The sequence below is a fragment of the Haliotis cracherodii genome, unplaced genomic scaffold (genome assembly GCF_022045235.1).
Source record: "Haliotis cracherodii isolate W230 unplaced genomic scaffold, xgHalCrac1.p SCAF_5, whole genome shotgun sequence".
Lineage (NCBI taxonomy): Eukaryota > Metazoa > Mollusca > Gastropoda > Lepetellida > Haliotidae > Haliotis > Haliotis cracherodii.
The window spans coordinates 22,714,205-22,742,047 of record NW_027266308.1 but is presented as its reverse complement, the minus strand read 5'-3'; the positions used below and the strand labels follow the sequence as shown (position 1 = coordinate 22,742,047).

General features: G+C 41.0%; 1 protein-coding gene across 6 annotated transcripts in view; it reads left to right on the top strand.

Moving 5' to 3' along the window:
* Positions 1 to 23,546, top strand: part of LOC139442032 (spectrin beta chain, non-erythrocytic 5-like) — a 154,955-nt gene extending 131,409 nt beyond the window's left edge. For 3 of the 6 annotated variants that reach the window (XM_071222794.1, XM_071222796.1, XM_071222795.1), the window contains exons 61-84: positions 399 to 536; positions 1,002 to 1,127; positions 1,233 to 1,363; positions 2,397 to 2,583; positions 4,008 to 4,208; positions 4,334 to 4,429; positions 4,691 to 4,825; positions 5,162 to 5,344; positions 5,458 to 5,649; positions 6,155 to 6,310; positions 6,719 to 6,936; positions 7,747 to 7,936; positions 8,051 to 8,149; positions 8,487 to 8,669; positions 9,045 to 9,167; positions 12,802 to 12,890; positions 14,314 to 15,020; positions 15,153 to 15,341; positions 16,061 to 16,072; positions 16,458 to 16,532; positions 18,684 to 18,896; positions 19,514 to 19,585; positions 20,688 to 20,710; positions 21,138 to 23,546. In XM_071222794.1, coding sequence (XP_071078895.1) covers positions 399 to 536; positions 1,002 to 1,127; positions 1,233 to 1,363; positions 2,397 to 2,583; positions 4,008 to 4,208; positions 4,334 to 4,429; positions 4,691 to 4,825; positions 5,162 to 5,344; positions 5,458 to 5,649; positions 6,155 to 6,310; positions 6,719 to 6,936; positions 7,747 to 7,936; positions 8,051 to 8,149; positions 8,487 to 8,669; positions 9,045 to 9,167; positions 12,802 to 12,890; positions 14,314 to 15,020; positions 15,153 to 15,341; positions 16,061 to 16,072; positions 16,458 to 16,532; positions 18,684 to 18,896; positions 19,514 to 19,585; positions 20,688 to 20,710; positions 21,138 to 21,317 — 3,918 coding nt within the window. In that variant the 3' untranslated portion in view covers positions 21,318 to 23,546. The remainder of the gene's footprint in view (positions 1 to 398; positions 537 to 1,001; positions 1,128 to 1,232; positions 1,364 to 2,396; positions 2,584 to 4,007; positions 4,209 to 4,333; positions 4,430 to 4,690; positions 4,826 to 5,161; positions 5,345 to 5,457; positions 5,650 to 6,154; positions 6,311 to 6,718; positions 6,937 to 7,746; positions 7,937 to 8,050; positions 8,150 to 8,486; positions 8,670 to 9,044; positions 9,168 to 12,801; positions 12,891 to 14,313; positions 15,021 to 15,152; positions 15,342 to 16,060; positions 16,073 to 16,457; positions 16,533 to 18,683; positions 18,897 to 19,513; positions 19,586 to 20,687; positions 20,711 to 21,137) is intronic. The other 3 variants (XM_071222797.1, XM_071222798.1, XM_071222799.1) reach the window with 3 other exon arrangements.
* Positions 23,547 to 27,843: the final 4,297 nt, after the last annotated feature.

Below are 27,843 nucleotides of genomic sequence, written 5' to 3'. Positions count from 1 at the left end.
CCTGACCACCTGATCCTGTTAGTTGCCTCTGACAACAAGCATAGTCACCTTTTACAGCAAACATGAGTTGCTAAAAACCTATTCTAACCCTGATCTTCACGGGTTATTTTGGTAATAGCTAGCAGAGATAGAAAATTGAAGATCTTCATGCATTTGAATGTGTGTAGACAGACAGAAGAGAAGGCGCATTATGAACTTATGAGCCTTTTTATTCTGATATGGAGCCATAGTTACTGTTGTAGTTAAGGTGTTGACTTGTCACCCCAAAGCAGGCAAGATGTATATGTGAGGCCCATTGTTTATGTTACTCACAGAGACTACAGAACAAGTCAGTGTTAATTGTATTGTCCAACCTCCTTCAAGTCAGTTGTAACCTTCATGAACTGTTTGATGTACAGGAGGGCCAGGGACTGATAGATGACTCACACTACGCCACACCAGACATCAAAAAGAGGTTGGAGGAACTGGAACTCAGCTGGCAAGCACTCATTGCTGCCAGCACAGAGAAGAAGGACCGCTTGCAGGACGCCTACCGGGTATGGATGCAGCAGTCGGTTGTCATAGAAACTTGCAATTTGATGAAGTTGGAGAAAAGTGCAAAAAGGGATAAATGTTTAAAATTCCAAACGGTTGTACTTTACATGGAATTAAATGATTTGAATAGTGAATCCTAGACATAACAAATGCAATGTGGCTGAACATGATTTGTATTCTATAAATGCCAAAGTTACATGTCCATTGGTTCTGTGTTATTCAGTCACGTAGATAGTATGGAATAACATTATACTTTACCTGTCTGACAACCTACTGATGCCATTGACACCAGTTAAACCTTGATCAGGATTGGAGCTGAGTTTTTGGCATTGTGTCTAGAAAATACCCTGGGTAGCAAACATGAAAAATGCTGTTTAGCCCGACAGAGGATAAAAAGGTATTTCCAGAGACATGTTTTTTAGAATGTTTAGCATTAGTAATGCAACATTGCACTGTGCAACTGTTAGGCTATGCTGTTCAACCGTGTGGCGGACGACCTCAACACGTGGATGGACGAGGTGGAGAACCAGCTGGAGTCTGAAGACCATGGCAAGGACCTCACATCCGTCAACGCACTGCTCAAGAAACACCAGGTAAGAGCCAAGTATCAGAACCTTTACTGGTTTTCATGGTGATCTTACTTACAAGCCTCATTTCTGAGCAGTTTTTTATGCTGAAGTGTTGTGGTGTTGTTGCAGCAACTGGAGCAGGACATCTTGACGCACCAGGAGAAAGTGCAGGACGTGCTGGACGCTGCCCAGGTCTTCAAGGAGTCACGACATTTCCTCAACAAGGAGCTACAAGCAAGGGCACGTGAAGTCTCTGAGAGGTCAGTGTATTGTTTTTACCTGTAGGTCATCTGAGCTCACCCAAGAGGTCTGTGTGTAGTGAGTACCTGTAGGTCATCTGAGGTCTCCCAAGAGGTCTGTGCATAGTGGGTACCTGTAGGTCATGTGAGGTCTCCCAAGAGGCCTGTGTGTAGTGTGTACCTGTAGGTCATCTGAGGTCTCCCAAGAGGTCTGTGCATAGTAGGTACCTGTAGGTCATGTGAGGTCTCCCAAGAGGTCTGTGCATAGTGGGTACCTGTAGGTCATGTGAGGTCTCCCAAGAGGTCTGTGCATAGTGGGTACCTGTAGGTCATGTGAGGTCTCCCAAGAGGTCTGTGCATAGTGGGTACCTGTAGGTCATGTGAGGTCTCCCAAGAGGTCTGTGCATAGTGGGTACCTGTAGGTCATGTGAGGTCTCCCAAGAGGCCTGTGTGTAGTGTGTACCTGTAGGTCATCTGAGGTCTCCCAAGAGGTCTGTGCATAATGGGTACCTATAGGTCATCTGAGGTCTCCCAAGAGGTCTGTGCATAGTGGGTACCTGTAGGTCATCTGAGGTCTCCCAAAAGGTCTGTGTGTAGTGTTTACGTGTAGGTCATGTGAGGTCTCCCAAGAGGTCTGTGCATAGTGGGTACCTGTAGGTCATCTGAGGTCTCCCAAGAGGTGTGTGCATAGTGGGTACCTGTAGGTCATCTGAGGTCTCCCAAGAGGTCTGTGCATAGTGTGTACCTGTAGGTCATGTGAGGTGTCCCAAGAGGTCTGTGTGTAGTGGGTAGCTGTAGGTCATGTGAGGTCTCCCAAGAGGCCTGTGTATAGTGTTTTCCTGTACGTCATCAAGACGTTAGTGTTTAAAAGGTACCTGAAAGTCTAGTGAGTGGTCTGTGTATTGTATGTCGGGGCATGCGGGGTCTCCGAGAGGCATGTATGTCAATCATATTCATCTCAAGGATTGTTATGTGGAAGAAAATAATAAAAGGATTAAAATGTTTGCAAAAGTTGGAGAGTGGCATTTGTTAACCAGTCACTTCTCTCCTACAGGTACAACTCATTATCAGAGCCATGCCACATCCGACGAGACAATCTGGAAGAGGCACTAAGAATGTACCAGTTCTTCCGGGACGTGGAGGATGAGTTGTCATGGATACAAGAGAAACGACCAACAGCAGAGTCTACTGATCTGGGGCATTCCTTGTCGGAAGTTCAGAATCTCATGAAGAAACATCAGGTAGACCTTTAGTTGGATCTGCTTGTGACAAGTTGGGAGGTCTTTTGCCTTTGTTTCCATAAAACAACGAAATGAAAATACTGTTTCCTGATTGGCTCATTATTGCACTGAACGGTGTGACTGATTTCGTACTATTGTCTGCTTAATACTATTTTGTGTTAATGAATTAATCAGCAGTCGGCGAAGACATAATTGTAGACATGTTTAATTGTAAGAATTGACTTCTAAAAACCGATGTGCATGCGAATTTACACAGTATTCACAGAATTTTCTATGTTTATACCTCCATAATATTAAACTAACTTCTTAACTAACATTTGTTTAACAGATCATATCAGATTGAATTGTGTTTGTAAAGAAAGTAAGAGGATGATTGATGAATTCCTTCAAGTTATATTACATGACTAATAACTGTCTTTTCATTGCCTTTATGAAGTTAACAATTCGGGAAGTATGGTGAAAATGTTTTAGCCAACTTTGTTGTTGTTGAGAGCAAACCAGGGATAATTCCACCAGTTCACAATAAATGGTTTTGATTTCACATGTGAAATAGAGAATATGAATGATATCACAAATTGCAAGTTTCTCTCTGTGTGTTTGTGCCGGAAATGTATTTAAATGGCAGTCATCATCCACAGTGATACACTGCATGGTGTTAGGACGTTGTTCACTGATAATGTGTTGGTCACCGGATCCTTTGAAATGGCATGCCCTAGCTATGATGTATGACATATCACACAGGAAAATGCTCACTGAGAATAGCTGCAAGATTGTTGATGCATTAAGCAATAATGGTACCAGAGTTGGAAATTGGCACTATAGTCCTTGCCAAACTGCCCACTAGTTAAGGTATTATATGGGCAAGTAGAATTTTGCCATTTTTAATGGTTTTGCTATGTGTTGTCATTATAAGGACTAGAGGACTAAAATTTTAGTTTCTGTCACTGGATTAAATCACTCAATCACTCACTCACTCACTCACTCACTCACTCACTCACTCACTCACGAAACAGCTTTTCTCAGCCAAATAATGAATATACAATAAGAGCTTGTGAAGGAATTATTTCGTACATCTCATATTTATCTGATCTCAGATACAAACTGACTAATCAGCACCTAATCTAGTTCGGATGATTAGATGTAGGATGTCTCACTTCGATTACAGAATCCTTTTTATTGGTGTTTTATCATAACCATCATTTGAATCTTTAGAATCTTAATATTTATTTAGAGGATTATGATTCCGATCTTTACTTGTTGGCACATTACTGTAGATTTTAGCTACCAAGATGTTATGATGGTGGACTCATTGGTGTCCTGACACTAGGTGCAGTTTTCAGGGAAGTGGTACTAGTTGTGTTGATAACAGTACTTTAGTCTGCTGTCTACCAGTGAGGTCACTGTGATTATCTTCTGTTTCCCAGACCTTGGAGTCCGAGATAGTGGCTCACGAACCTCTCATCGAGTCTGTGGCCAACGCAGCCCAGTTGATGGTTCGCAGCCGGCACTTTGCCTCCCAGGATATCCAGTCTCGTCTCGACGACTTGCATGGCCAGCTGCAGCGGCTCAAGAAGACTACTACAACCAGGAAACTCAAGTTGCAGGAAGCACTGGAGGCACAGAAGGTGAGGACTGCTTCTTGCATTGTGCAATCTGAGTGTACTAGCTCATGCAGCCGGATATTTACAGTGATCGGGAGAATCTGATCCGATGGCAGTAATATGATGTTTTTCAATCTTTCTGTTTACAGTTTTACACTGAAGTTGCTGAAGCTGAGGCGTGGATGAATGAGAAGCTGCCACAGTTGACCAGTTCTGATCTAGGCCGCGACGGAGACCAAGTCCAGGTTGGTGTCGTGTCTGTGTTCATAGCATTGTGTTAGTATCCTTCAGTATGGCTAGGGCTCCATATCTGGCTAGGCCACGCCTGTCTAGAATAATTACCTGAATAGCACTTTGAAGTTTTGTACATAGAGTTTAGATATCTAGATGATAAGGAGACATCAGTATACAAATGTTAATGTTATTGGTTTTTTAATCATTTTATTGTAAGAATGACAATGCTTTGTATCCCATACAGTATATTCTGTAAATAATATCTTTTCAAGGCATTGATGAAGAAACTAGATGCCTTGGAGAGAGACATTGACAACTTCAGCAACAGTATTGGAGAGTTGTCTGCCCTTAGTCGCACAATCACAGAGAAGGAACACTATGATAGTGCCAACATAAAGAAGAAACAAGTGAGTAAAGTGTCCAGGTGGCACCTCAGGGCAACATGGTAACAGAGTATAATAAACCCACCACCACCTTATGAATGTTGTAATTTCAACTTCGAGATATTGAAAACACTTTCTGACTATAGTATCCCACAATAACAGACTGTTAAAAAACATTGAGTCTACTAGCACAAACTTGACTATAAACATCATTTTCTATAGATTTTGATGTAATCAGTAGACAATTACCAGCTGAGCTTACAAGACCAAACAGAATATTTCTTGACTCTGGCTTCGGACTAGTTGCTAAAGCCATTACATATATTTGCCCTTTGTAATCTGAAACATTTTCGTCTCCAGTCGGACATTGAACAGCAGCATAGCCGCCTCCAGGACCTTGTCAATCAGAGACGGGACAAGCTCATCGACAGCAAGAAGCTGTTTGAGTTCTACCACGAGGCCAACGAGGTGTCCAGCTGGATCTCAGACAAGTGTGTGGTTGCAGCGTCTGAGGACTATGGCCAGGACCTTGAACATATCGAGGTTGGTGGGATCTTCTAAAGCAATTACAGCGTTTTGGGTGGATATGCATCGTATACATTAAAGACACTAGGTATATACATGTGATGGTGACCATGAATATTCTGTTTTTGAAGGTATTGCAACAACGGTTTGAGGACTTTGTACATGAACTGACATCAAATGAGGAACGGATCAACTCAGTAATAGCCATGGCACAGAACATGATATCAAGCAATCATTTCGAGTCGGACAAGATCAAGGCACGGGTGGAGGAAATCCGGCAAATCTGGTCCGATCTGAAAGACCTTGCTGATGCCCGGAGGGAGGTAAGTCACCATAGGGTGTCAGATCACAAATCTTTTTCTGGCTTGTTCCAAATTCTACACCGTGAAGCCTTGATATACCGCTGCAGTAGGGTCCAAGATCCTGACCCCACCTTCTCAAAGAGCTTTATAGAGATATTCATTGCTTATGATCAACACATTACGTAATGAGGGTTAAATACCACAGGTGTTTGTACTTGATTCATTTTGAAGAGAAAGTATGCTCTTGTTGGATTGATATATAACATTTTATTTTATGAAGATATATTTTCTGGCACTAGCCTGCTGGCCTGTTTTGGCATGTCTAATGTTGGGTATCCTAACTGCTGATAGAATTTAAGTCTTGTTAGAGGTGGGGGCATCCTGCAAGTATTAAATTCGGCATAGATGTGATGTGATCCATTCATTTAGGGAGTGTATAAAGATCTTGTTGACTTAACACCTTCACGTTTGAAGTAAAACATCATTGTCATGCCTGTCCTGACTCTGTATTTTGTGATGTCCCCAGGCCCTGAGTGGAGCGAAGGAGGTGCACATGTACGGTCGCGACGCTGACGACACGCTGGAGTGGATACAGGAGAAGGACACTGTGGTCAGCAGTGACGACTATGGCCATGACCTTGAGAGTGTCCAGGCTCTTCTAAGTCGCCATGATGGTCTGGAGGTGAGTCCAGAAATGCAGCCCTTCTCTGATGAACCAAGAGACAAGTGTGTGTTTGTTTCTATAGTGTTCTGATTCCGGATGTGTTGGGTAGCCCTGTGGTCTTGGTGTTTGCTAACCACACCTACCTGGGGTTTCATTCCCCTAAGGGACATCGATGTGAAGCCCATATTGCTGCCATCCTGCTTGTACAGCCATGCAGCAGATGTTTACTTGGTGGTGGATAAATTTTTAATCTACAAATCGGTCCCCTCCTTTCAAATATTTTTACTGATACTATAGGCATTGAAAACTGAGAGTTATGGTTGAAGAAATAGTCTAAGCAAATTGAATAGTTCAGTCCAGTAGAAAGAAACATTGAGGATGCTTTTTGCCTCATCCATCGTCTCACCACAAAACCTTTATATACAGAGAGACTTGGCCGCCATTAGTGAGCAAGTGGAGACGATTACGAAGGAGGCCGAGAACCTTCTTGCCCATTACCCTGATGCACAGGAGCATGTTGCTGCCAAGCATGAGGAGATGGTTCAGGCCTGGAACTACCTGGTGGAGAAGTCGACCCTGAGGAAGGAGAAGCTGCAGCAGGCTCAACAGCTGCAGATGTACTTCAACGACTACAGGGAACTCACGTGAGTATCAGTACCTGTACTGTCGGTACCCCAGGGGAGTCTGGGGCTTGGTCGCCACTAGCCCCCACAAGGCATTGCATTCTCTGACCTTACTGATACTGTATCACCAGACTGATTGGAGCATTGCTCATGATTTCATCATGTTCAAATTCTGGTTTGTCTAGTTGAGACTGTGAGACGAATGTCAGTGGATCAATACCCACATGCTTCAAACCAAGCATCTTTAAAAGATGGTACTTGTTACTTCCCTGTCTGGCACTATGTGTTAAGGGGATAGGTCAGTATACTGTATCTAGGTAGGGTATCCATGAAAAACTACAGCATGGTATCTCAGTCGGCAAGCATTATAAAACAGCATCATTCCGGGTCTGGTCCAAGCATCCAGGAACACACATCACTATATTAGTTCAATACTCTTAAACATGATGTCAAACCCCATTTTAGCCCACCTCTTATCGAGACTAGATTGTTTACATGTAGCAGAATGATCTCTCTCTTGTATGTCAAGTGTGACAAAAACATTATGTTTAGATGTTAGTCTTGTTGAAGTGAGTTGTGTCCATTGACTGTCAGTCAGTATGAAGTTGATCAGTTTTAACATTGTTACTCTTCACAGGGAGCTGGTAGGATAGCCTAGTGGTTAGGGCGTTCATTATCATGCTGAAGACCCAGGTCCGATTTCCCACATTGGTACATTGTGTGAAGCCCATTTCTGGTCTCCCCTGCCGTGATATTGCTGGAATATTGGTTAGTTTAAGTGACGTAAAACCATACTCACTCACTCACTCACTCACTCACTACTCTTCACAGGGCTTGGATCAGCGAGATGATGGCCATCCTCACAGCGGACGAGCTAGCACGGGACCTTCCATCCGCTGAGGCCATGGTGGCCCGCTACAAGGAGCACAAGGCCGAGGTGGACAGTCAGGAGGAAGCCTTCGTCAAGTTCGAGCAGACGGGCAAACATCTCATTGGAAAAGGACACTTCTTGTCTGATGAGGTATGTGGTTGATTGTAATACCAAGTTGCTCTTAGAAAAGGTTACTTCTATCCTGCTAAGCTGGTAATAATTCTGTCATGAATCGAATGGTTGATGTTTCCATGATGTTTTCAGATCCAGGAGAAGATCAATCAGTTGAAAGAATCTCATGACGGTTTGATGCGTACCCTTGAACACAGGCAGCTGTTGCATGAGCAAAACCTGGAAGCTCAGGTATGTGTCCTGTGCAACCTATGTTGTGATTTGCTTTCTATTGTAACTGCCCACCTTGCAGCATGCAAGAGTTTTCTAAAGTAAGTAACCATTACAAGTTCTTCCTAACCTGATGAGATGGATAAAATCCAGTTCACCAAGCAGCTAATGAGAGTACTTCATTCCAGTCGTTGTGTGTAATAAATTCTGAATAATGTTATTCCTCCCTAAATCCCGAAGTAGATCTCAGAGGCTTGATCTTGGCAGCAGCTTTGTAATCTAGGTAGCCATTATGGAAAAAAAGCAGTTCAACAAAAAATGTAATAGCCCGATGCTGATTGGTTGAATGTATCTGCAGCGTCTTCGCCACGAGATGGAGCAGCTGGACGCCTGGATGAACCTGCGGGAACCACTGCTGCGGGAGAAGAACTATGGCAGCTCCATACCAGCAGTGGAGGAGCTCCTGAGACGCCATGCGGACTTCGAGAAGACTGTCGATGCCCAGGAGGAGAAGTTCATGGCTCTGATGCGTGGCACTGAGGTGACGACCGTAGACTTTCCTGCATGCACCCACAACATACACAAACTTCTTGCTGCATGGATCAGACTCTTATTATTCACAGGCTGTTGTGATAGGGCTGGCTGTGGCATCAAACAACACTCACTCTATTTTCTGCTGAAGGTCGTGTCACCAATTGTTTAAAATTGATCCGGCTGATTCAGTACAAGGAATGATAAGTAGCTCCGACATTCTCTTAATTTGAGAAGATTAATAGAGATGTGATGTTGTGACATCAAGTTAATCAAATGCAGATATAATCCTTCTAGTTTAGGATAATATTGATTATGATGCATAGTAATTAAGTGCTGGCTTTGACTATAATTTGCCACAACTTACCCCATTGTCTGCTTACAGATTGAGAAAGCATTTGCCAAACAGAGGCTGATGGAACAGCAGCTGATGGTGGCCGATGAGGCTCGCAGAGAGAAGGACAGGCTCGATGAACTCCGCCGGAAAGAGCAGGACAGGATACTTGAGGTCAGTGGAGGTCAAGGTCATTGGAGATTCAGGCTGAACCAGGAAAGATTTATGATCTGGTCTTGATACATGAAGGGTACTGATAAGGTCAAGGCTGGGAAAGGCACTCTAAATTGGTAATCTTCAGGGAAATATTTCTGTGCCTTCTCCAAATGTATATTCAGTCAGTAAATTATTTTTAGATCCATCTTTGTAAATTTGAGAGAAATTCTGAAAGTTTAATGATTGTGAAATGTCTTTTTATGTTTAAAATAATGCTACATGACGTCATTAGTAGCTTTATATGTAGTGGAGGGGCTTGCTTCTTTATTTTCATACAGCAAGCTTTTGGGAAAGGGAATGTCTTTTTCCTAGTGAGAGAATATCAATGGGTTCCACTGGGGAGGGCCTTTTCAGCTTTTACAGTGGCTTATTTTACAAACCCCATTACCTAGACAACCCCTGCACACTAACTTCCCTTTCTGTAAGCATCTGATGTTGAAACTGTGTAAAACGCAACCAAGGATTATGATGGTTGAACCTGATTTATGTATTATTGGATGTAGATATTTTGTACTAACTAGGTGATGGTAGATTCTCCTAACATAGTCGGCCATTACAGCACCAGCACATGTAGAGAGTTCATGCACTCTTCCACTAATCTGCCCATTTCTGTCACTCCTTGTATAAAGTCAAGGACAGGATTAAGAGTCTAACGTGTCTTTCTCATTGTGGTGCATGTTATAAACGTGTCGCGAAAATACATAGAAGAAATCTGTTGTAATTGTTCCTATGTGAGGCATGCACTGATTAACACTGGGATAGGGTGCGCCGAGTCGCACCAGAGTTGTACTGTTCTTGTGGTTAAAGCGTTGTTCATCACGTCAGCACCATGCAGGTACACCTTGCAGATATACTGCTGGAAAGTACAGTAAACTCTACCCACTCACTCACTCAGTAAATAAAGGACTAACCCGTCTGTTCATTAGTAGTGGGACGATACACTGATGCATCTTGATGCATTTTTAACTTCAATCACAGCTGCATTCGAGGTTTGCTTTAATAACTATTACACCAAATACTAATTAAAAGTGAAAATTAGTAGTGAAAACAAAAAAATTTAAAAATACTTGACACTGCCAGCTGCAGAAATAGTCAGTGTGTCAGTGTGGCCATCCTGTCTCTGAAAAAGATGGCTATGCACCACAGATAAGAGCACATGCAAGTATCGTGATACGTAGTGGATCGTGAACAAGGTATCATGATGCGTGTAAGGTCTCACAGTTGGTGTATCGTCCCCGCCCTATTGTTCATGGATTCGGGCATGTTTGGCTATGACTGTATGATGTATTGTGTAACTATGCATGTCAGTGCTTGTATGGGCAAAGGTCATGCCTAAGACATGGTGACCCTTTCTTTTGCAGACACAGAGAGCTGTATGTTATTTTGACGTGCTAATGTTGATTGGTAGTATATGCTCGTTCCTATGTGTCTCACTAACTGCATGCCTCCCATTTAATTCTCTCCTCTTTGGGGTTCTATATGTTCATGTCTAGACAGTGGGTGGTCAGGGGGAACACGTGAAAAATGATCACTCTAGAAAACAGTTGGGAATGATACCTGCAGTCTCCGAAATAACTGCCTTCCCACCTGCCCGTGGCTGGTAACTTTTCTGTCAGGCTGAATGATACCTGTCAGGTTGGTTCATAAACATGTCACTTGATGGAGCCAGCCAAGGTAGCTCGAGTACATTTGGTGAAGTATCCAGTGGTTTAAGGCTCTATCTTCTCATGCTGAATGATTTGACTCCGAACATGGGTACAAGTCGAGATAAGGGCTAGATGATAGCTATGAATGGCGTAAAATCAAATTCACTCTTCATGGCTGAAAAGTGATGCAGTTATTTTGTGAGACTTGTGATAACTAAGAACAATCTATGATAATACATACAAGGTTCCCTGTGGGGATTCCGGATTAAAATTGGTCCCAAGCAACCTATGCTGGTCGTAAGAGACAACCAAATGGATCAGGTGTGAGGCTCGGTTACTTGACTGATTGCGTGTCCTAGTGCCCCGTTGGTGTTGACCGTTGCATACAATATCAATCACTGGTCTGGACTAGATTATTTATAGGCAACTGCTTTATAGCTGGAATGTTGCTGAGTGCAGTGATAAACAACAAAACAAGTTTTCCACAGCATTTCTAATGGAAGAAAATGTATTTGAACTGATATGTGAGACACACGTTTGTACATTATGCTCTGAGGCATCCATGCCCGGCTACTCAGGATGTGGTTAGAGGTATCCTAACATACAGGATTTGTTGGCCACAATGGAATATACATACATTGAACACTGACTGCATAGGAAGACCAGCTTTGACTGGAGGAGGATTAATGTTAGGGGTTGACTCTCGTACTTTTAACCAGTGGCTGATGTAGGCCCAGTTAAACGATTTTGTTGCTGGGTACTTCTAGCACCAATTCTCTCACCCAGCAGAACCTGTCCTGCATATCCAGTTACAATGTAGGTTAAGAGATGGTGGTGTTATTTCCATCTGTTGCCTATAAGTGATCGTTTTCTGTCGTGTAAAATGCTTGTTACATATTTCACAACATATACCCATATTATTTTCTATAGTTCCGCCGTGTTCTGTATCAGGGTTGTTTTTCATCATCCCATAGGTGAAGTTTATTGTTATTCAATCAGTTTTTTTGCAGTATGTCAAGGAGATTAATAATCATTTAATCTTTTAATTGTTAAATAATGGATATATCTATCCTAATATTTGTTAACACATACATAAGAGATGCTACCAGCTTCTATGTAGGCATGTGATGTTTATGCAGCACATATGACACAGACATTAATAGTCAGTTTGTTCACGTGGGGCAGGGGGAGGGGTTCTTCACGAGATGTTTTTTTCCTTCTTGTAATTATTGTGTGCTAATTTGTGTGTGTTCATGCTCAATTGCAAAAATGATTGTTTGATAGTTCACTTTGCTTAAAGTCTCATCTTTTTTCTTGACCTCCTTTATCACAGGTGAAATTTGTTTTGTCAGTCACATGATCAGTCACATGATCACTTTGTCCATGTCATGTGGTGTGATTCATTCTAGATTTGTTTCATTCTTTCATTTCAATATTTTTGGTCTTTTGCTTCTATGTGCAACTAGAGCTTGCTTTGAAATTAATTTTGTTTGTCATCTCCTGGTAATGGAGTTACCATGGAAACTAACAAAACAGAGGTAAAAGTTTTGATTTATAATTTGGTGACAGAGACGACATGATCTTTTGGTATATGAAAAAGAAATAACAGTAACATGGAAATGTTTAACAAGTTCTGAATCATTTTATGATGGAATAGAGGCATGTATTTTGAAGAATTATGTTTGCAGGTAGGTATGTTGTGTGGAATCACCATCTTTGATGTGATTAATATGCTGTTATGATGTGATGTTAGAATACAGCAACAGAACCTGAAAACTATAACTTTTGGTACACATTTACTCCTGTAAATCATAACTTGGATTAATGATCGTAAAATATTTCATAAATGTTTTTTGTGTGTTTTTTGCTTTGTTGAATGTGTGAGGTGGTGTGGTGATTCTGTGTGTTGTCACTTGAACTGAGACAATATCTATGACCTACTTCAGGAGCGACGACGGGAAGAAGAACAGAGACGTAATCGGGAAGTGTTGCTGCGTCGCCAGCGCGAAGATGAAGATGAAGACGATGATGGAAAGTAAGTTGACTTAACATTTGATGTGGTCTTCAGCAACCCATGCTTGCCGTAAAAGGTGACTATGCTTGTCGTAAAGGGCGACTAACGGGATCGGGTGTTCAGGCTCGCTGACTTGGTTGAAGCATGTCATTGATCCCAATTGCGTGGATAGATGCTCATGATATCAATCACTGGATTGTCTGATCCAGACTCGATTATTTACAGACTGCCGTCATATAGCTGGACTATTGCTGAGTGTGGCGTAAAACAACAAACCAAATCACATTTGATGATAGTTGATGTTGTTTAATGGTGCTGTCTCAACTAAGGTGTTGCAATTTACAGTGTGAAATGGCGTCCCTTATGTTTATAGGTTTGTCAGCACCATACCCATTCTCGTGGGTTTCACTGAAGTGGTAAACGTCTAAGACCTGCATCACTTCAGGCTTTCCTCCCTCATTAAACTGACATGCGGTGATATTACTGGAATACTGTATAGAGCGGCTTTAAACCCAACTTAATCACTCACTCATTCACTCACTCACTCACTCAACCACTCACTCACTCAACCACTCACTCATTCAACCACTCACTCGCTCAACCACTCACTCGCTCAACCACTCACTCACTCAACCACTCACTCAACCACTCACTCAACCACTCAACCACCCGTCATGGAGCGGACATTGGTACAATGTGTGAAGCCCATTTCTTGTGTCCCCCCAACTGTGATAATACTGGACTATTGCTAAAAACAGTGTAAAATCATACTCACTCACTCACTCACTCAACCGTCATGGCGACGTGGCATTTTACTTTGTGTTCAAGAGTATTGCACTGACATAGCGACATGCATGCATGTGTGTGTGAGGTTGTGTGTGCATGTGCAGTGGCTTGTACTAATCTGGACTAATTCCAATTTTATAGTACTAGCCCACTGAGATACTATGCCACAGTTAAACATGAATACCCCACTCAGACACAGTATACTGACTCTGAACCGACCAGTCCTTGTTTTATCACCTTACTGCAGCGCGCAACAGGGTAACAAGTACCATCTTGTAATGTCTTTTGGTATGTCACTGCCTTGTATCGAACCCCTGACCTTCTGCTCTCTGGGCGGATGCTCTACCACTAGACCACAAGAGGCGGTCCCAACTTTACCCAGTCCCGAGTATGCTGTAGATGGGGTCAGGTACTGGTTATAGTAGATGAAGTGGTAACACCAGGTACACAGCGATCTTAGTATTAAAGCACAACCTTCTTAGTGCTGAGATCGCTTTGTGAAGTGGAACTGATTATCAATGGATGAAGGCAAATATTTTCCCCGACCTCTTTGTATCAAACCTTAGAGTATTACTTTGACCCCCTGATCTACTTTTGATGTGATACTTTTGTTGATAATATTTTTGCACTTGTTATAAATTTGCTTTTGTATTACTAGGGACGAAAAGCTGGATAGATCAACTGTAAAGAATCTCATTGGTCGGTCTCAGAGCATCAAGAATGTGACAAAACCAGACAATGTTAAAAGAAATGATGTGCGTCGTGCTATCAGCTTCAAACAGAGAGGTGATCAACCCCTGTCTCCAGTGTCTCTACAGAAGGCAATGGAGTTTAAGCAGGGAGAGACAACAAAGTTCTCAACATCCATTGATTCAGATCATGGCAGCGACAACTTGGAACAGAAACTGAACGATGCATTGAACCGTGTCTGCCAGGATGAAGCAGATGGTGGTGAGGAGGTAAGTGCACCGAGTCTGCCCATGGCTCCTCCCCCTGAGGCCATGCGGCGTAACTCGGAGCATCACTCGGAAGAGGCGGAAGGAGAGGCTCCGTCCTCGCCCACATTCACCAAGAAGGAGGCCCTCACAATGTCCCCTCCTCTCAGTCCCAAGCAGAAGAGGCCTGAGCAGGTGAAGGATGAGAGGAAGTCAAAGAGAACTCCTAGTTTCAACATCCGGCGGCGGACACGAAGCTTTAAGGATAAGTACAAGCTCCCAGCTGACCTGCCCCCGGCAGAGCTGCAAGGCTACGTGGACCGAAAGCAGGAGCTGCAGAGTGGAGGGAAAAAGGCAACAATTAGGTCCTGGAAAAACTTTTACACGGTGCTATTTGGACAGCTGTTGTGTTTCTTCAAGGATAAGGAAGGTAGGATTGTGTGGACAGTAATGTCTTAGACCATAACTTTTGGTTTCCTTCATTTTAAAGTGTTATCATGTTGAAATGTATCTCTGTAAAGCTTTGGTATGGCACTGACTGACTGCCTGTGTTGGTCTCCAGCCTACAGTGAGAGCCAGGCAGCAGCTCCTCCCCTGAACATCCACAAGGCGGAGTGTGAGGTGGCTGCCGACTACACCAAGAAGAAGAACGTGTTGCGTCTGCACCTCCATGACGGCTCCGAGTTCCTGCTGGAGACGACCAGCACGGAGGAGATGACCTCATGGTTGGGCAAGATCTCACATTATGCAGGTACTGACTTTTGTTAGGGAAGCAGTTGCCGAGGGTTGAACAGTTCTAATTGAGATTATGTATTGATGTTCGAGATGTGGTACACATAGTTGTTCGGGAAGCAGTTGCCAAGGGTTGAACGGTTCTAATCGAGATTATGTATTGATGTTTGAGATGTGGTTCACATAGTTGTTAGGGAAGCAGTTGTCGAGGGTTGAAAGTTCTAATTAAGATCATGTATTGATGTTTGAGATATGGTACACTTAGTTGTTGGGGAAACAGTTGCAAGGGATTGAACGGTTCTAATTGAGATTATGTATTGATGTTTGAGATGTGGTAAACATAGTTGTTGGGGAAACAGTTGTCGAGGGTTGAACGGTTCTAATCGAGATTATGTATTGATGTTTGAGATATGGGACACATGTTTTTTTAAGAAAGAAGCTGCGGAGGGTTAAAGGGTTCACAGGTAATATGAAGGGCTGTTAGATGACAATATGTACATAAACTTTGGTGTTATTGAATTGTATATTTTGCTGATATTGCAGTTAAGGAGGGAATATATTACTGATGAATTGTGCCTTTTTGTGCCCTAAGTTCTGTATGACATATTACAGAATCACTGATACTGAATATATTTCAGGTTGTAGAGATGAGGCTATTGAGGTCACTCATCATATATAGATAGTGAATACTACTTCCGTGATACATATTGTTACTTTGATGACACCTTATGTTTTCAGGCCTGCCCCCTAGTGAGTGTACCCGTAATTTAGTGTTCTCATTAATAAATCACAGTGTTTGTTTTCCTCAGGCACAAATAACTCTGAACATATAGTCTCTTCAACTCATTTTTAGAAGTGTTTAAGAGCTCAATTTATAGTTTCAAGTCTTAGATATTTAAACTTATTGAAAATAGTTGTACTATTGTAATAGACTAATTCTAAGTGAAACGGCGATGTTATAAAGTGTAGTATTAGAATATGACACTTAACATTTGTTGTCACTTCTGTCAGTAACTAATAATAACTGATAGAAATAGCATTGTTGCAAAATGTCATTCCGAGTCTTCTATTGGATGGTAAGGCAGCTATTGGTGCTGTTTTCCAATGAACTACTTCCCTTTGTTCCACATTCCAGAGGAGCCCCCAATGTTTGACTCTCTGGAAATTACACATATAAGTGCTACAGAAATGGATGAGAATAGTGAACAAGGTGAAACAATTATTTGTTGCATACATGCGTTCGGGCATTATGGATGCTGAGTTTGGCTTGCTATGTGACGTTGGGCACTAGAATTAGACACTGGGAGGGGTCATTCAGTCTCCTGTTCTTTCCTAACACAGCAACTGGCAACAGCTTTCTACGTCTTTGTTTTCATGTGTGCTGCCAGATCACATGACCTATCACATGACCTATCACATGACAACACCACCTTCCATGTTGCCCTCACCTTCCTCCAAACACCATCATCACCCCCTACCGTTGTGGCTGTGGGCTAGGTAGAAACCACTTGGTTCATCCTCGTTAAGGATTTCACTGATGTTCTCAGTACAAATCTAAATACCACATCCCTATTCTTCACTTGTTTGTTTGCATGCTGTTGCAGTGGTTGGTGTTTTTGACAAAAAGTGATTTGTTGAGTTGTGCTTTTAGGTTTTATTTTCCCATTTTGGCTGATTGGCCCAGTGATCCCCTCTGCTTGTATACACAATCCACCAGGACCTTCTCACAGTGATCCCTAGTTCTATGTGTTGCTTGTTTTTATTTTGTTTTATTTCAACTCAGATGGACCATGCTTATTGGCAGAGGCTTATGTCATGTTTTCTAAATACTGACTGCAGTAAGACCATATCCATAGGGCTGGCATCCCCCTTCTGTATTAGAAAATAGCCATATTCGTAGGGCCTGGCATCTCCTCTATCTGTATGTAAAGGGGGGCACGGGTGGCCCTGTTGTCCAAGGCACTGTGAAGAGTTGCATCCCTTAGGCATGCCAGAAACCTATGATTGTGGGTTCAAATCCCGGTTCACCCCGATTATGTTTCTAGGTTTGTCAGCACCATACCCATGCTGGTGGGTTTCACCGAAGTGGTAAACATCTAAGACCTGCATCACTTTGGGCTTTCCTCACACATTAAGCTGACACGCCATGATATAACTGGAATACTGTTAAAAGCGGCATAAAAACCAACTCACTCACTGTATGAGAAAATAGCCATATCAGTAGGCCTGGCATCACCTTTGTCTGTAAGAGAAAATAGGCATATCAGTAGGCCTGGCATCGCCTTTGTCTGTAAGAGAAAATAGCCATATCAGTAGGCCTGGCATTCCCTGTGTCATTTTAAGACAATAGCCATATCCCTGACAACCCCTCTGCCAATCAGTATCGTCTCATCTCATATTTAGAACTCTTTTTATTTTGATACTTTTGAGTTGCATTTTCACTCCTCTTGTTAGTATTTTAGCTTAATGCTTTGCTGAAAGCTGGAGGTAGACCACAATGCCAGACATGTAAATGATTACCAGTAGTTTTGGCCTAAGTGAATATTTATTTGATGATTATACATGGTTGTTGATATTTAGCATGTTTAGAAAGCATTTATCAAGTTTCAATGTAACAGATATTTATTTTCAGTTTATTGAACTGGTTCTCTTTGTTTGCATGACTTGCGTATTTGGTTTGAGATATTGTGAATGAGGGTGACGGTGTCAGCAAGTCACAATCATGGATTCAATAAATCTGTAAACATACATAAGAATTATAGATTTATGCAGCAAGAAATAATAAATTCTACAAGCTTCAAACTATGTTAACTTTTGAAGTATCTCAGAAACTGCATTGCCTATTCCTAGCAACTTGTTTGCATTAATTTGCAAATGTTTAAGACAAAAAGTTTTCTACAATGCCAATGGAACAATAAATTTTAACAGCTTGGAAATAAATTGTATTTCTAAATGTCTTCCCGGTGCTTCTGTTTGAGTTGATCTGTTTACATGTTGCTAGTTAATGAAAGCTTCCAACTTTGTAAAGGTAACTTTGTAATCCATGATTCGACTTGCATCAACTTATTCCAGGTGTCTTTCAGAGTTTGTAGAAATGATTATGCATTGTGACCTGTAATGTTGTCCACTAAATAACGCCTTGCCATTAAGCTTTTCATGTGTGCATTTTGGACCACACTTGTAGCTTGTGTTGCTCTTGTTTGAAAGTTTAAGTTAAAAATTCATTTTTTTCTGTTCATATAATCATGTTTTGATGAGCAAATGTTTTCAATGTTTTAAGACAAACATGTCCACTGATTCACAAAATGATACATAACACATAAAACTCCTGTACTAAATTCTGGCTGTTTGTTTGTGATAGCCCTGGAGCCATCCGATCAGTTCACCCCCTACACAGGGTCAGAGAGTCCGCACCGAGAGCAAAGTCCGCCCCCCAAACAAAGCCGTGTGGACGATAATGGCAGTGGTGACCACAAGCGAATGTCGGCAGTCATCGAAGCTTCCTCTGGTTCTGAACTAGGAGAAGAGTTCATGACACATGTTCGGACCGGGAGTGGGGCCAGCAACAGATCAGGTAGGTAGCCTGGTCCATGTTGGACCTTCCTGCCAGAACTCTTGCAAAATGTTGACGCTAAAAGGCCTCTCTGCAAACATGGACTTGGATGAATAGGATGATGTAATTAAATTCACAGAAGTACATGATAAATGTCATTATGAGAACTTTGTAAATAAAAGCACTTATATAAACTTTACCCAAATTGTCAGTAGCTTATGCCTTATATAACAGTTGACAGTATCAAAGTATGTTGGGTCTTTCTTTAGAAGTTTTACCTTGATGCCCTTGATTAGAACTGATCTTCAGCAACCCATGCTTGTTGTAAGAGGCGACTACCAGGATCGGGTGGTCAGACTCGCTCACTTGGTTGACGCATGTCATTGTATCCCATTTGTGTAGATTGATGCTCATTATGTCAGTCACTGGATTGTCTGGACCAGTCTTGATTATTTATGGACAGCCAACATCATGAGCATCGGATACAATGACATGCATCAACCAAGTCAGAGAGCCTGACCACCCGATCCTATACATGTAGCTGGAATATTGCTGAGTGCAGCGTTAAACAACAAACAAACAAACATCAGATGTTTTGGTTATGCATCTATCTAAATGTCCTGATTGTATCTTGTCAGATGAAGACCGATCTTATGTTGCTGGTGGAGTGTATGCCCCGATGGGATCAAATGGCAATCATGACGGACATGGTGAGTTTTGCTAAGGGAGTCAACCCATGCTTGAGATCCAGTCTACTGGTTCACATATCAGGACCTGTTGTTAGCCTACCTGGCGCTCGGCATTAAGGGGATAAAACAAGAACATTTATGACAGATTAACTACAGTTATATGAAAGAATCAAGTGGCCCTTCACTTTTTTGAGTAGTAAAAGATCAAGTCAAATAAATACCAATCTCATTAAAATCAGATCTAAGTTCTTGCTGCCGCTAAACAAAGATCTGAGGACATCCCATTTCGGGTCACGTCAGAACAACTTTCGTGAACTTTGACCGACTACTAGGATGACTAACAAGAAGTCGACATCAGCCAATTAGAAAGCAGCTTTCTAGAGCTTTACGGCACTCGTTTCAACCTGGCAACTTCCATTTCAGACTATGCTGGAAAAATATGTTGACACAGTTCTCGATTAAAATTTTGAAAACTGAACAAACGAACATTCCAGAATGTTTAATATATGGTTGAGATTGTATGATGGTGCTTTCCACGTACTGTGCAATGCCTCCTCCGCTCAAATGTTTATCCCATGGAAGCGAGAGACAGACAGATAATATTGACGGAATCAGTCCTGCAGGCGGTAACTGTTCGGAATACCGTGTGTTAACGTTTTTGAGGTTGCATGACTAGAAAACACATTCCGACTGTCACTTTCACGATCCGGTAAGCTATGCCTTGATTGGTCGGATGAAAGGTCATTCTGACGTGACCCGTAATGGGATGTCCTCAGATCTTTGTTTAATGATAGCGCGAACTAAGATCTGATTTTAATGAAATTGAATAATTACTATTAAAGAATATGTTTCACTGATACATTATAGAAACTTGCATTGGGAATAGTTAAGAAATAGATCCTTTTTGCAAGGTTAGAACCTAACTAAGAAGCTTTTCTAGCCTGGGTAAAGACAAAACGCCCTTGTTAATGTTAAAACAATTGGAAAATTGGGGAATTTGTACTAGCCCTTAACTAGCGGGGTATTGTTAATTTCAAATCTTGTTTTTGATGAAGCCTATATAATGTGTCCCTTGTGATGTTGTGTGTGGGTTTTTATAGAAGTTTCCTATTTCTCTTTTCAGACCATGATGAGGATGAAGTCCATGTGAGTTGCATCTATCCTCACCATTTACTTAGGGTGTTATTGCTGTCAATAAAGTTTGCATAATACTTGTAGGCCTTATTAACCACTTACAGTGCCAGATGAAGGCTGGGGGGCCAAAAGACTGTATATTTATGACTTAAAAATGTTAATGTACCATGTGATGTCCTATATCTTGCCTTGAGTGGGCCCGTATCACCAACGAGGATCTTGATGCAGTGTGGTAGTGAATCAATAGGAGTTGACAGGTCCACAGTACCTAGATCTACAGTTCCATAGATCAACAGTACCTAGATCCTCAGTCAAGTTGATGGTGTATTTTGGCAGAATAAGGTCATATAGAATCAAATAAGCCTTCAGACTCTCTAGTAGACTTTCAGTTTTCATTGACCCATTTTGCCATTCTGACTTCTCTTACTCTGTCTTCTAGTACCGGACAAAACACCCGGGAGCCGCAAGTGGACGTCCGATGTCTGAGCCAGCTGGTCACCTTGACGACAGTCACTCAGAGAAGGAGAAGAGGAAGAGTCACGGTGTGTTTGGCTTCCTGAAGAAGAAGAAAGACAAGGACCACAAAGAACATAAAGACCTGAAGAAAGACCGGGTGTAATTTCTTGGGGAAAAGCAAACCTCAAGTTCTCTATAATGGTATCCCACACTCAACAGTGTACCCTCACCCTGTCATACTTCCTATATTGGTGTGATGGCAATTCAGGTTCTGTCATAATTTGTATTGGAATACAAAGTATCTGTTATATGCATAGAAATGTTACAGATTCGTAATGCATGCTACAGTGGCAATACTACCAGGTTAAGGAATGTATTAGAACACTGAAATGGATTCAGAGTGAGGCAGTAACCCAAGAAGACCTAGTCTTTGTTAATGCTATAACAAGTCCCACAGGAGAGGTCCAAAACAGCAGAGGCATAAATGTCCGATTTGGAAATGTCTCAGAATTTGAAGAGTACTACATTCAGTGCATCTGCCGGGAACAAATACAACACTATTGTGTTTTTTATATAATTGTATGTAGGGGTTGTCACTTGCTGAGAGGATTAATTCTTGGGTGCAGAATGGTGTTGAACCTTTGGAAGGCCACAGAATGAGCCGAGTACAACCTTTAGATTAGTAGACTAATGTGTATATATATATTCTGGATACTCCAGAAGACAAGATTGTCTTCGATTCTTGTCTCTGTTAGATCTGTCCGCGGTCCAGTAGGATGTAGGTTTCTATGTTTACATATAGATATTTATACATAGTCTGTTATATATTATTTAATGTGTATCAGAGTTCTAATTATTTTATACCAGCCATGACGGTTTCTGTACAAGAACATCACCAGACACCAGCAAACTGGTCCTGACTTCTTCCTTCTGTCTTTATACATCTCATTTTCCTGTCAGAGAAGCATGCCAAAGCCGAAGTGAAAGAGATTGATTTTTGTCAAATATTTCACTCTATTAGAACTCCAATGAATTCTTCTTTTTTAGTTTAGAAGAAATGATCATCATCTTTAAGTCATTTTCATGAAGGACTAGTTTGCTGGTCTTGTTTATATCATGACATATTGGTTGTGATTGTAGTCATCGCGGAAATGCTGTTGTTACCATGGAATCAGTCTGTATATTATGTGGTATATTGCTTCTTCCAATATCTATTTCTTCCAGCTTTGTATGTTGTCAACGTTAATGATTTATTAGTAAATAGTTAAGTTTGATGCATAGTGTTTTTATGAAATGTTTATGAAATAATTAAATTTTATTGAAGTTGTGAGTAATGTTTTTGAATCATTGATCATGTTGTTAACAATTTGCATTTCATAAACAGCCACTGTTTTACCATTGTCATTTATCATTTTGATACAATTACATGTATTATGTTATCATAACTCAAAGATGGAAACATTCCTTTTGATCATAAAAATGTTAGTTATCTCATTCCATCTGTTGTGTGGCTGAAACATTTTAAAAGCTTTTGTCAAATTTCAACCATTCCAGAAATACAGAAACCATGTCGAACAATGGGATTTGAGTATGTAGGCTACTAATTGTTGTGTCCACGTAATAGAGAAGCATGTTGGCTCTATCCTTCACAAAGTGCTATTAGTATTACAGCTGACAGTCCAGGATGTGAATGTCCATTGAGCATAATAGAGCAAGGTTGTGCCAGCTAGATACTACCTGTGATATTCCTGTCCCAGCACCCAGGACAAACAGTGCCTTCCCCCATGGCTAGTGTGTAGACGTATGATCAACATGCAAATCTATCTGCCTTTGCTCTCTACCTTTTCCTTTATAAGAAGTCATTTTTGATTATTGTTTTAAAGATTTAGCAATCAGTGTGTTCAGAACTCACTTGCCGTCCATTTTACGAGTCACGTTCTACAAAAATGTAGCGAGCTTCCATGAAGTAAGGATTCCAAGTTTGGCATTACCGCTATACTGCCACTGAGCTAGCTGAGTGTTCAAACCTGTTGCAAATGAAATATCAGGGGACCATTTATTGTTTCAAAGATAACTGAAATAATGAATTCATTTTTTTAAATGAATACTACATTCCTATTCTATCATTTCAAAGATTGAGTTTTGAATCTCTTTAAACTCCTGTTTCTGTTAATATTGTGATTCAAATTAAGACCACTGGTGCTATTTCCAATAGTATGCAATAACTTACGAAATACGATTATATTTTACGAGGCGTGCCGGTCATATCCGTATTGCATGTAGTCCATGTTCATGATATATACAGACCATGCTTGTGATTGTAGGAACTAATTGCAAGTGCTAATACACAGAATATGCCTGTATATCAACTGACTTGTTACTGGTAATAAAACATTTACATAATACAGGTTGTGTTTGTTGTAATGTTACCGGAGATATCGGAGGTGTAATGCCCTTCTATCCCAGCAACTGATTCTTACCACATCTTGGTTCCGGAAATGATGTAGCTTGTTCAGAACTTAAGTCAGGTTTGTTGTTCAGTTCCATTTATTGTAGGATGATGGATGAGAATTACACACATTAGGTCCTCAGATGTATTTATGTTGCCTGACCGATATATTCACAACACATTTCTAGATGATGCACGGAAGAGCCTGGTAGTATTTCATATGAGCTCTTGACTTCTGACTTCTAGTAGTCCAACCTCTAAAATACACAGAGAACACCTATCTGGTCAATCTTGCACACAAGGGGAATGGATATTATGCCAGACTAGCAGTCGCCAGAGGACATTTAAAAGTACCATGAGTAATGTAAGAGCTGCAGAGAGACCATTCCCTTCTTACCCCTGGGAACAAGCTCCATGGTCGAGCAGAAGGTCGGGGGATGATCGATGACCAAAAGAAGTTAAATTATGGCACTTGTTGTTACCCTGCCTGGCCCTTGGCATTAAGAGGGTAAAGCAAGGACTGGTGGACTCGGAGTCAGTATACTGTGGCTGAGTGGGGTATTCATGTTTAACTGCAGCATGGTATGTCAGTGGGCTGGCACTATACACTTATGCACACCCACACTCATGCCCGTCTACATAAGTGCGGTAATCTGAGACTCAGAAATGTGTTCCTCATAATAAAGAAGTTGACATCAATAAATTCTCTTCCTTATGTGTATCACTTCTAAATACCATTCAAAGACCTAAAACCATGGCCATTTCAACTTTAGTCCCTATATTTCTCTCTCTTACAAAGTGATTTTTTTCATGATTTGAACAAAATATTTTTTAGCTTTGGAATGATGAACGGCATAAGATAAAACAAACAATATTAATTAGGAAACATGAGGAAGGCGGACTGAGAATGATAGTGGTTAGGTCTTATATCAATCCTCTAAAATTGTCTATTAAAAAGAACATCTTCAAAACAAAAGCCGTAATAACCCTAGCATATTTCCACTGAACATACATTCGTATGATGGGCTAATATTGAAAACAATAAAAACTTAACTAACCTTTACTGGAGAGATGTATTGGCTGATTGGTGAAAATTTCTGGAAGATACAAAACTGATTCCACTTGCACTGGACAAGTACTGTCAGAACAAGTGTAATACAGGTGAAGAGCTTAGAAATGAAAGGGGCCAAAATGCACTCTGGCCCTTTTTGCATATTATTGCATAAATAACAGTTCTTGTCTACCTGTAGAAAAAATATTGTATGTTTTAATTGAAATATAGCTACTTGAAATTCTATAAAAGGGCCAAAGTCAAGTTTCAAAAGGGCCAAAGTCACTTTGTTAGATTTTGGCCCTTTTAGCTCTCATTTCCATGTGTGGTTGAGACTGGTTGTCTGAGAGAGATTTTGAAAGTTTGGAACCTTATCATATTTCAACTATTTCAATAAAGTTGGAATTAGTTTAAATCATTTAAAAGTACTTCAATAGCATGTGTTTGAACTTATAATTTATCAATCTCACATGGTAAATCTCATTCAAATGCCCCAGGGTAAAAAAGGGCCAAAATACAGAGATTGGCCCTTTCCATCCTCACACAAAGTAAAAACAAGTTTATTTCCTTTTTTGAATGTTTTTTATAACAACATTTATATCTCTGCTGTCAGAATGCGTTAACGTCTAGGAATTAATCGGTGAAAAGAAAGTTCATTAACATGCATAATATTATGTGTTTTCATCACTTTTCTCAAAACAGACTCCACATGACATTGGCCCTTATGGCTCTAAGCTCTTCACTGGTGTACATATCAATATCAGATGGACAGGTGGTAAAACCAACAGGCTACATTTGACATGTTTATTGGGGTCATCATGAACTCGTGGGCACGGGTGGCCCAGTCGCCTAAGGCGCCGCGATTCGCTGTGCAGAGTTGCGTCCCTTGGACACGCCAGAAAACTCGGTTCCCGGTTCACCCCGATTATGTTTCTAAGTTTGTCAGCATCATACCCGTGCTCGTGGGTTTCACCGAAGTGGTAAACGTCTAAGACCTGCATCACTTCGGGCTTTCCTCCCACATTAGGCTGACACGCCGCGATATAACTGGAATACTGTTAAAAGCGGCGTTAAACCAAACGCACTCACTCGTCATTAACTAAATGCGAAGCTAAATGCTTACAGCACATTTATGAGGTACAATCGAGCAAGCTCTTTCTGCCAATATTTTAAAGTGTAACAGTAACCTTTACAACATTCTGTGCCTTAGTAAAGCTTTAAATGTTTTGTGTTCGACATGTGGAGGACATTTCCAAATTTGACGCATCAATTACCAAAAGGATGTCCGATGCAGTTCCCTATTTTGACTTACACCATATGTTCCCGTTTTTTTCAGACGAACAATTGACTTGCCTTTGCATGTGTTTATTATGGGTGCCACCGATGGGGAATAATACTCTTACATTTTCGCTCATCATTTCGCAATCATCACTATGTGATAGTGTTTCAAAAACACATGCTCATGATATGGTCGGAATCGTACAATCGACTCTGCTTTTGGCAAATATTTCTTAATAATATGGAAAGGGTTTTGTCACTTTAACTTATAATTATTGAATGGAATTTTGTTGCTTTTATTATCTTTTAATTCGTTATTGAGAAGGAACGTAACACTTAAACAATTACGTTATCGAACTTTAAACCACAAAGGCTGACAAGTTGACTCTTTTTGGACGTCACTACCGCCAGAGTCAGTGCGATACTGGATTGACATTGTCCAGACATTTCTTTTACTTGACTGGTGCTATGTGCCGAATACTTCCTGTTTTATTGTCAGCATCCAGACATTGGTCCGAAGGTGAGCCAGGGATGCCTACATACATTATAATGGGAACAAGCCGCCACTCTTCCAGATGTAGGTCCTCTGAGACAAGTACCGAACAAAGGAACTACCTTATTTACTAGCTGAAACAAATGCAATCAGAAACATGTAAATCTGATACCATACTATAATTCAAACGGAAATGAGAGTAACGGTAATTCTAGCAACCTTTGTTGCTTCTCATGTATTCACGATGCTTGATCCCCAGTCCAAAGCATTTACTTACACAATAATTATAACATTACTACACTTTGTTAATAAAAGCGTGATATTTATTTATTCCAATTATTCCTAAAATACCACAAAGCATAAAGTGCAATACAGCATTCTCACCAGTATGTTGTTACTGATTGGAAACAGCTTCAGTTGAGTGCTGTCGACTTTGTGAAAACGGTTACATTTTCAATTATTCATTCAACAGGTAGATTAAATGACTGTGATGGTTCCAGAATTTCAGTCGTTGAATGGTATCAGCTGATGAAGTGGTTTAGTTCAAACGACTGTTGTAAAATATTAACAATTATCTCAATTATTCTATGCCATAACTGCAAGCCTTATACCTTTTTCGTCCATTTGACCCACATCCTAGTGTTGTGCAGAAGTGCCATGACAAGGCCATATTGCCCATTTCTGTGTTTCTCACCTCGACGCCTGCAATATTCCCTTCTGCCGAAGGAATTACAAAGTGTAATCCTGAATCATCTGTTGTCCATTTGTATCTGAATGACGCTTCTTAAAAGAAGTAGCAGATTTCACAGACGGCTGCCAAATGCTCCCATGTTTATTTCAAGTGAACAACTGACATGTATTTGCGTGTGTTTGCGATGGGACCAACCGTTTGGGCAGGATACGCTCACCTCACGGGCAGGATACGAACACTTGGTATCATCACTATTTGATAGTCATTCATAAACACACGATAAAATCTGCTTTTAACAGAGGTTTCTTGTGAACACAGAAAGGGTTTTTGTCATTTTTACTGAAGACCACTGTCTTCGACATAAACGTACGTAAAGTGAACAGTTGAACCTTGGATTGGAAACAACTTTTGGCTACATCTACCCCCGAGTAACGATATATGATTCGCGTCAACTATAGTTTATGAATAAAGCGGAGAGCTGTGTTGATGATTGAGAAAACACATGGCATGAAAACCTGCAACAATGGCAAAGCAAGGGCCTCTCTGCTATTGGTGAAGTTCGGGATGGGTGGGCAAAATAATTTAATGACTACGACCTTCGATTCTTTCAGCTATAAGAGGGTTCCAGTGACTTTGTACCACAGGACGCCTGACTCCAAACCAACACAAGCAGTTCAAGCTTCCCTTCTTCAACCCAATTTGGAAGCATATATCACGATTCCATCTA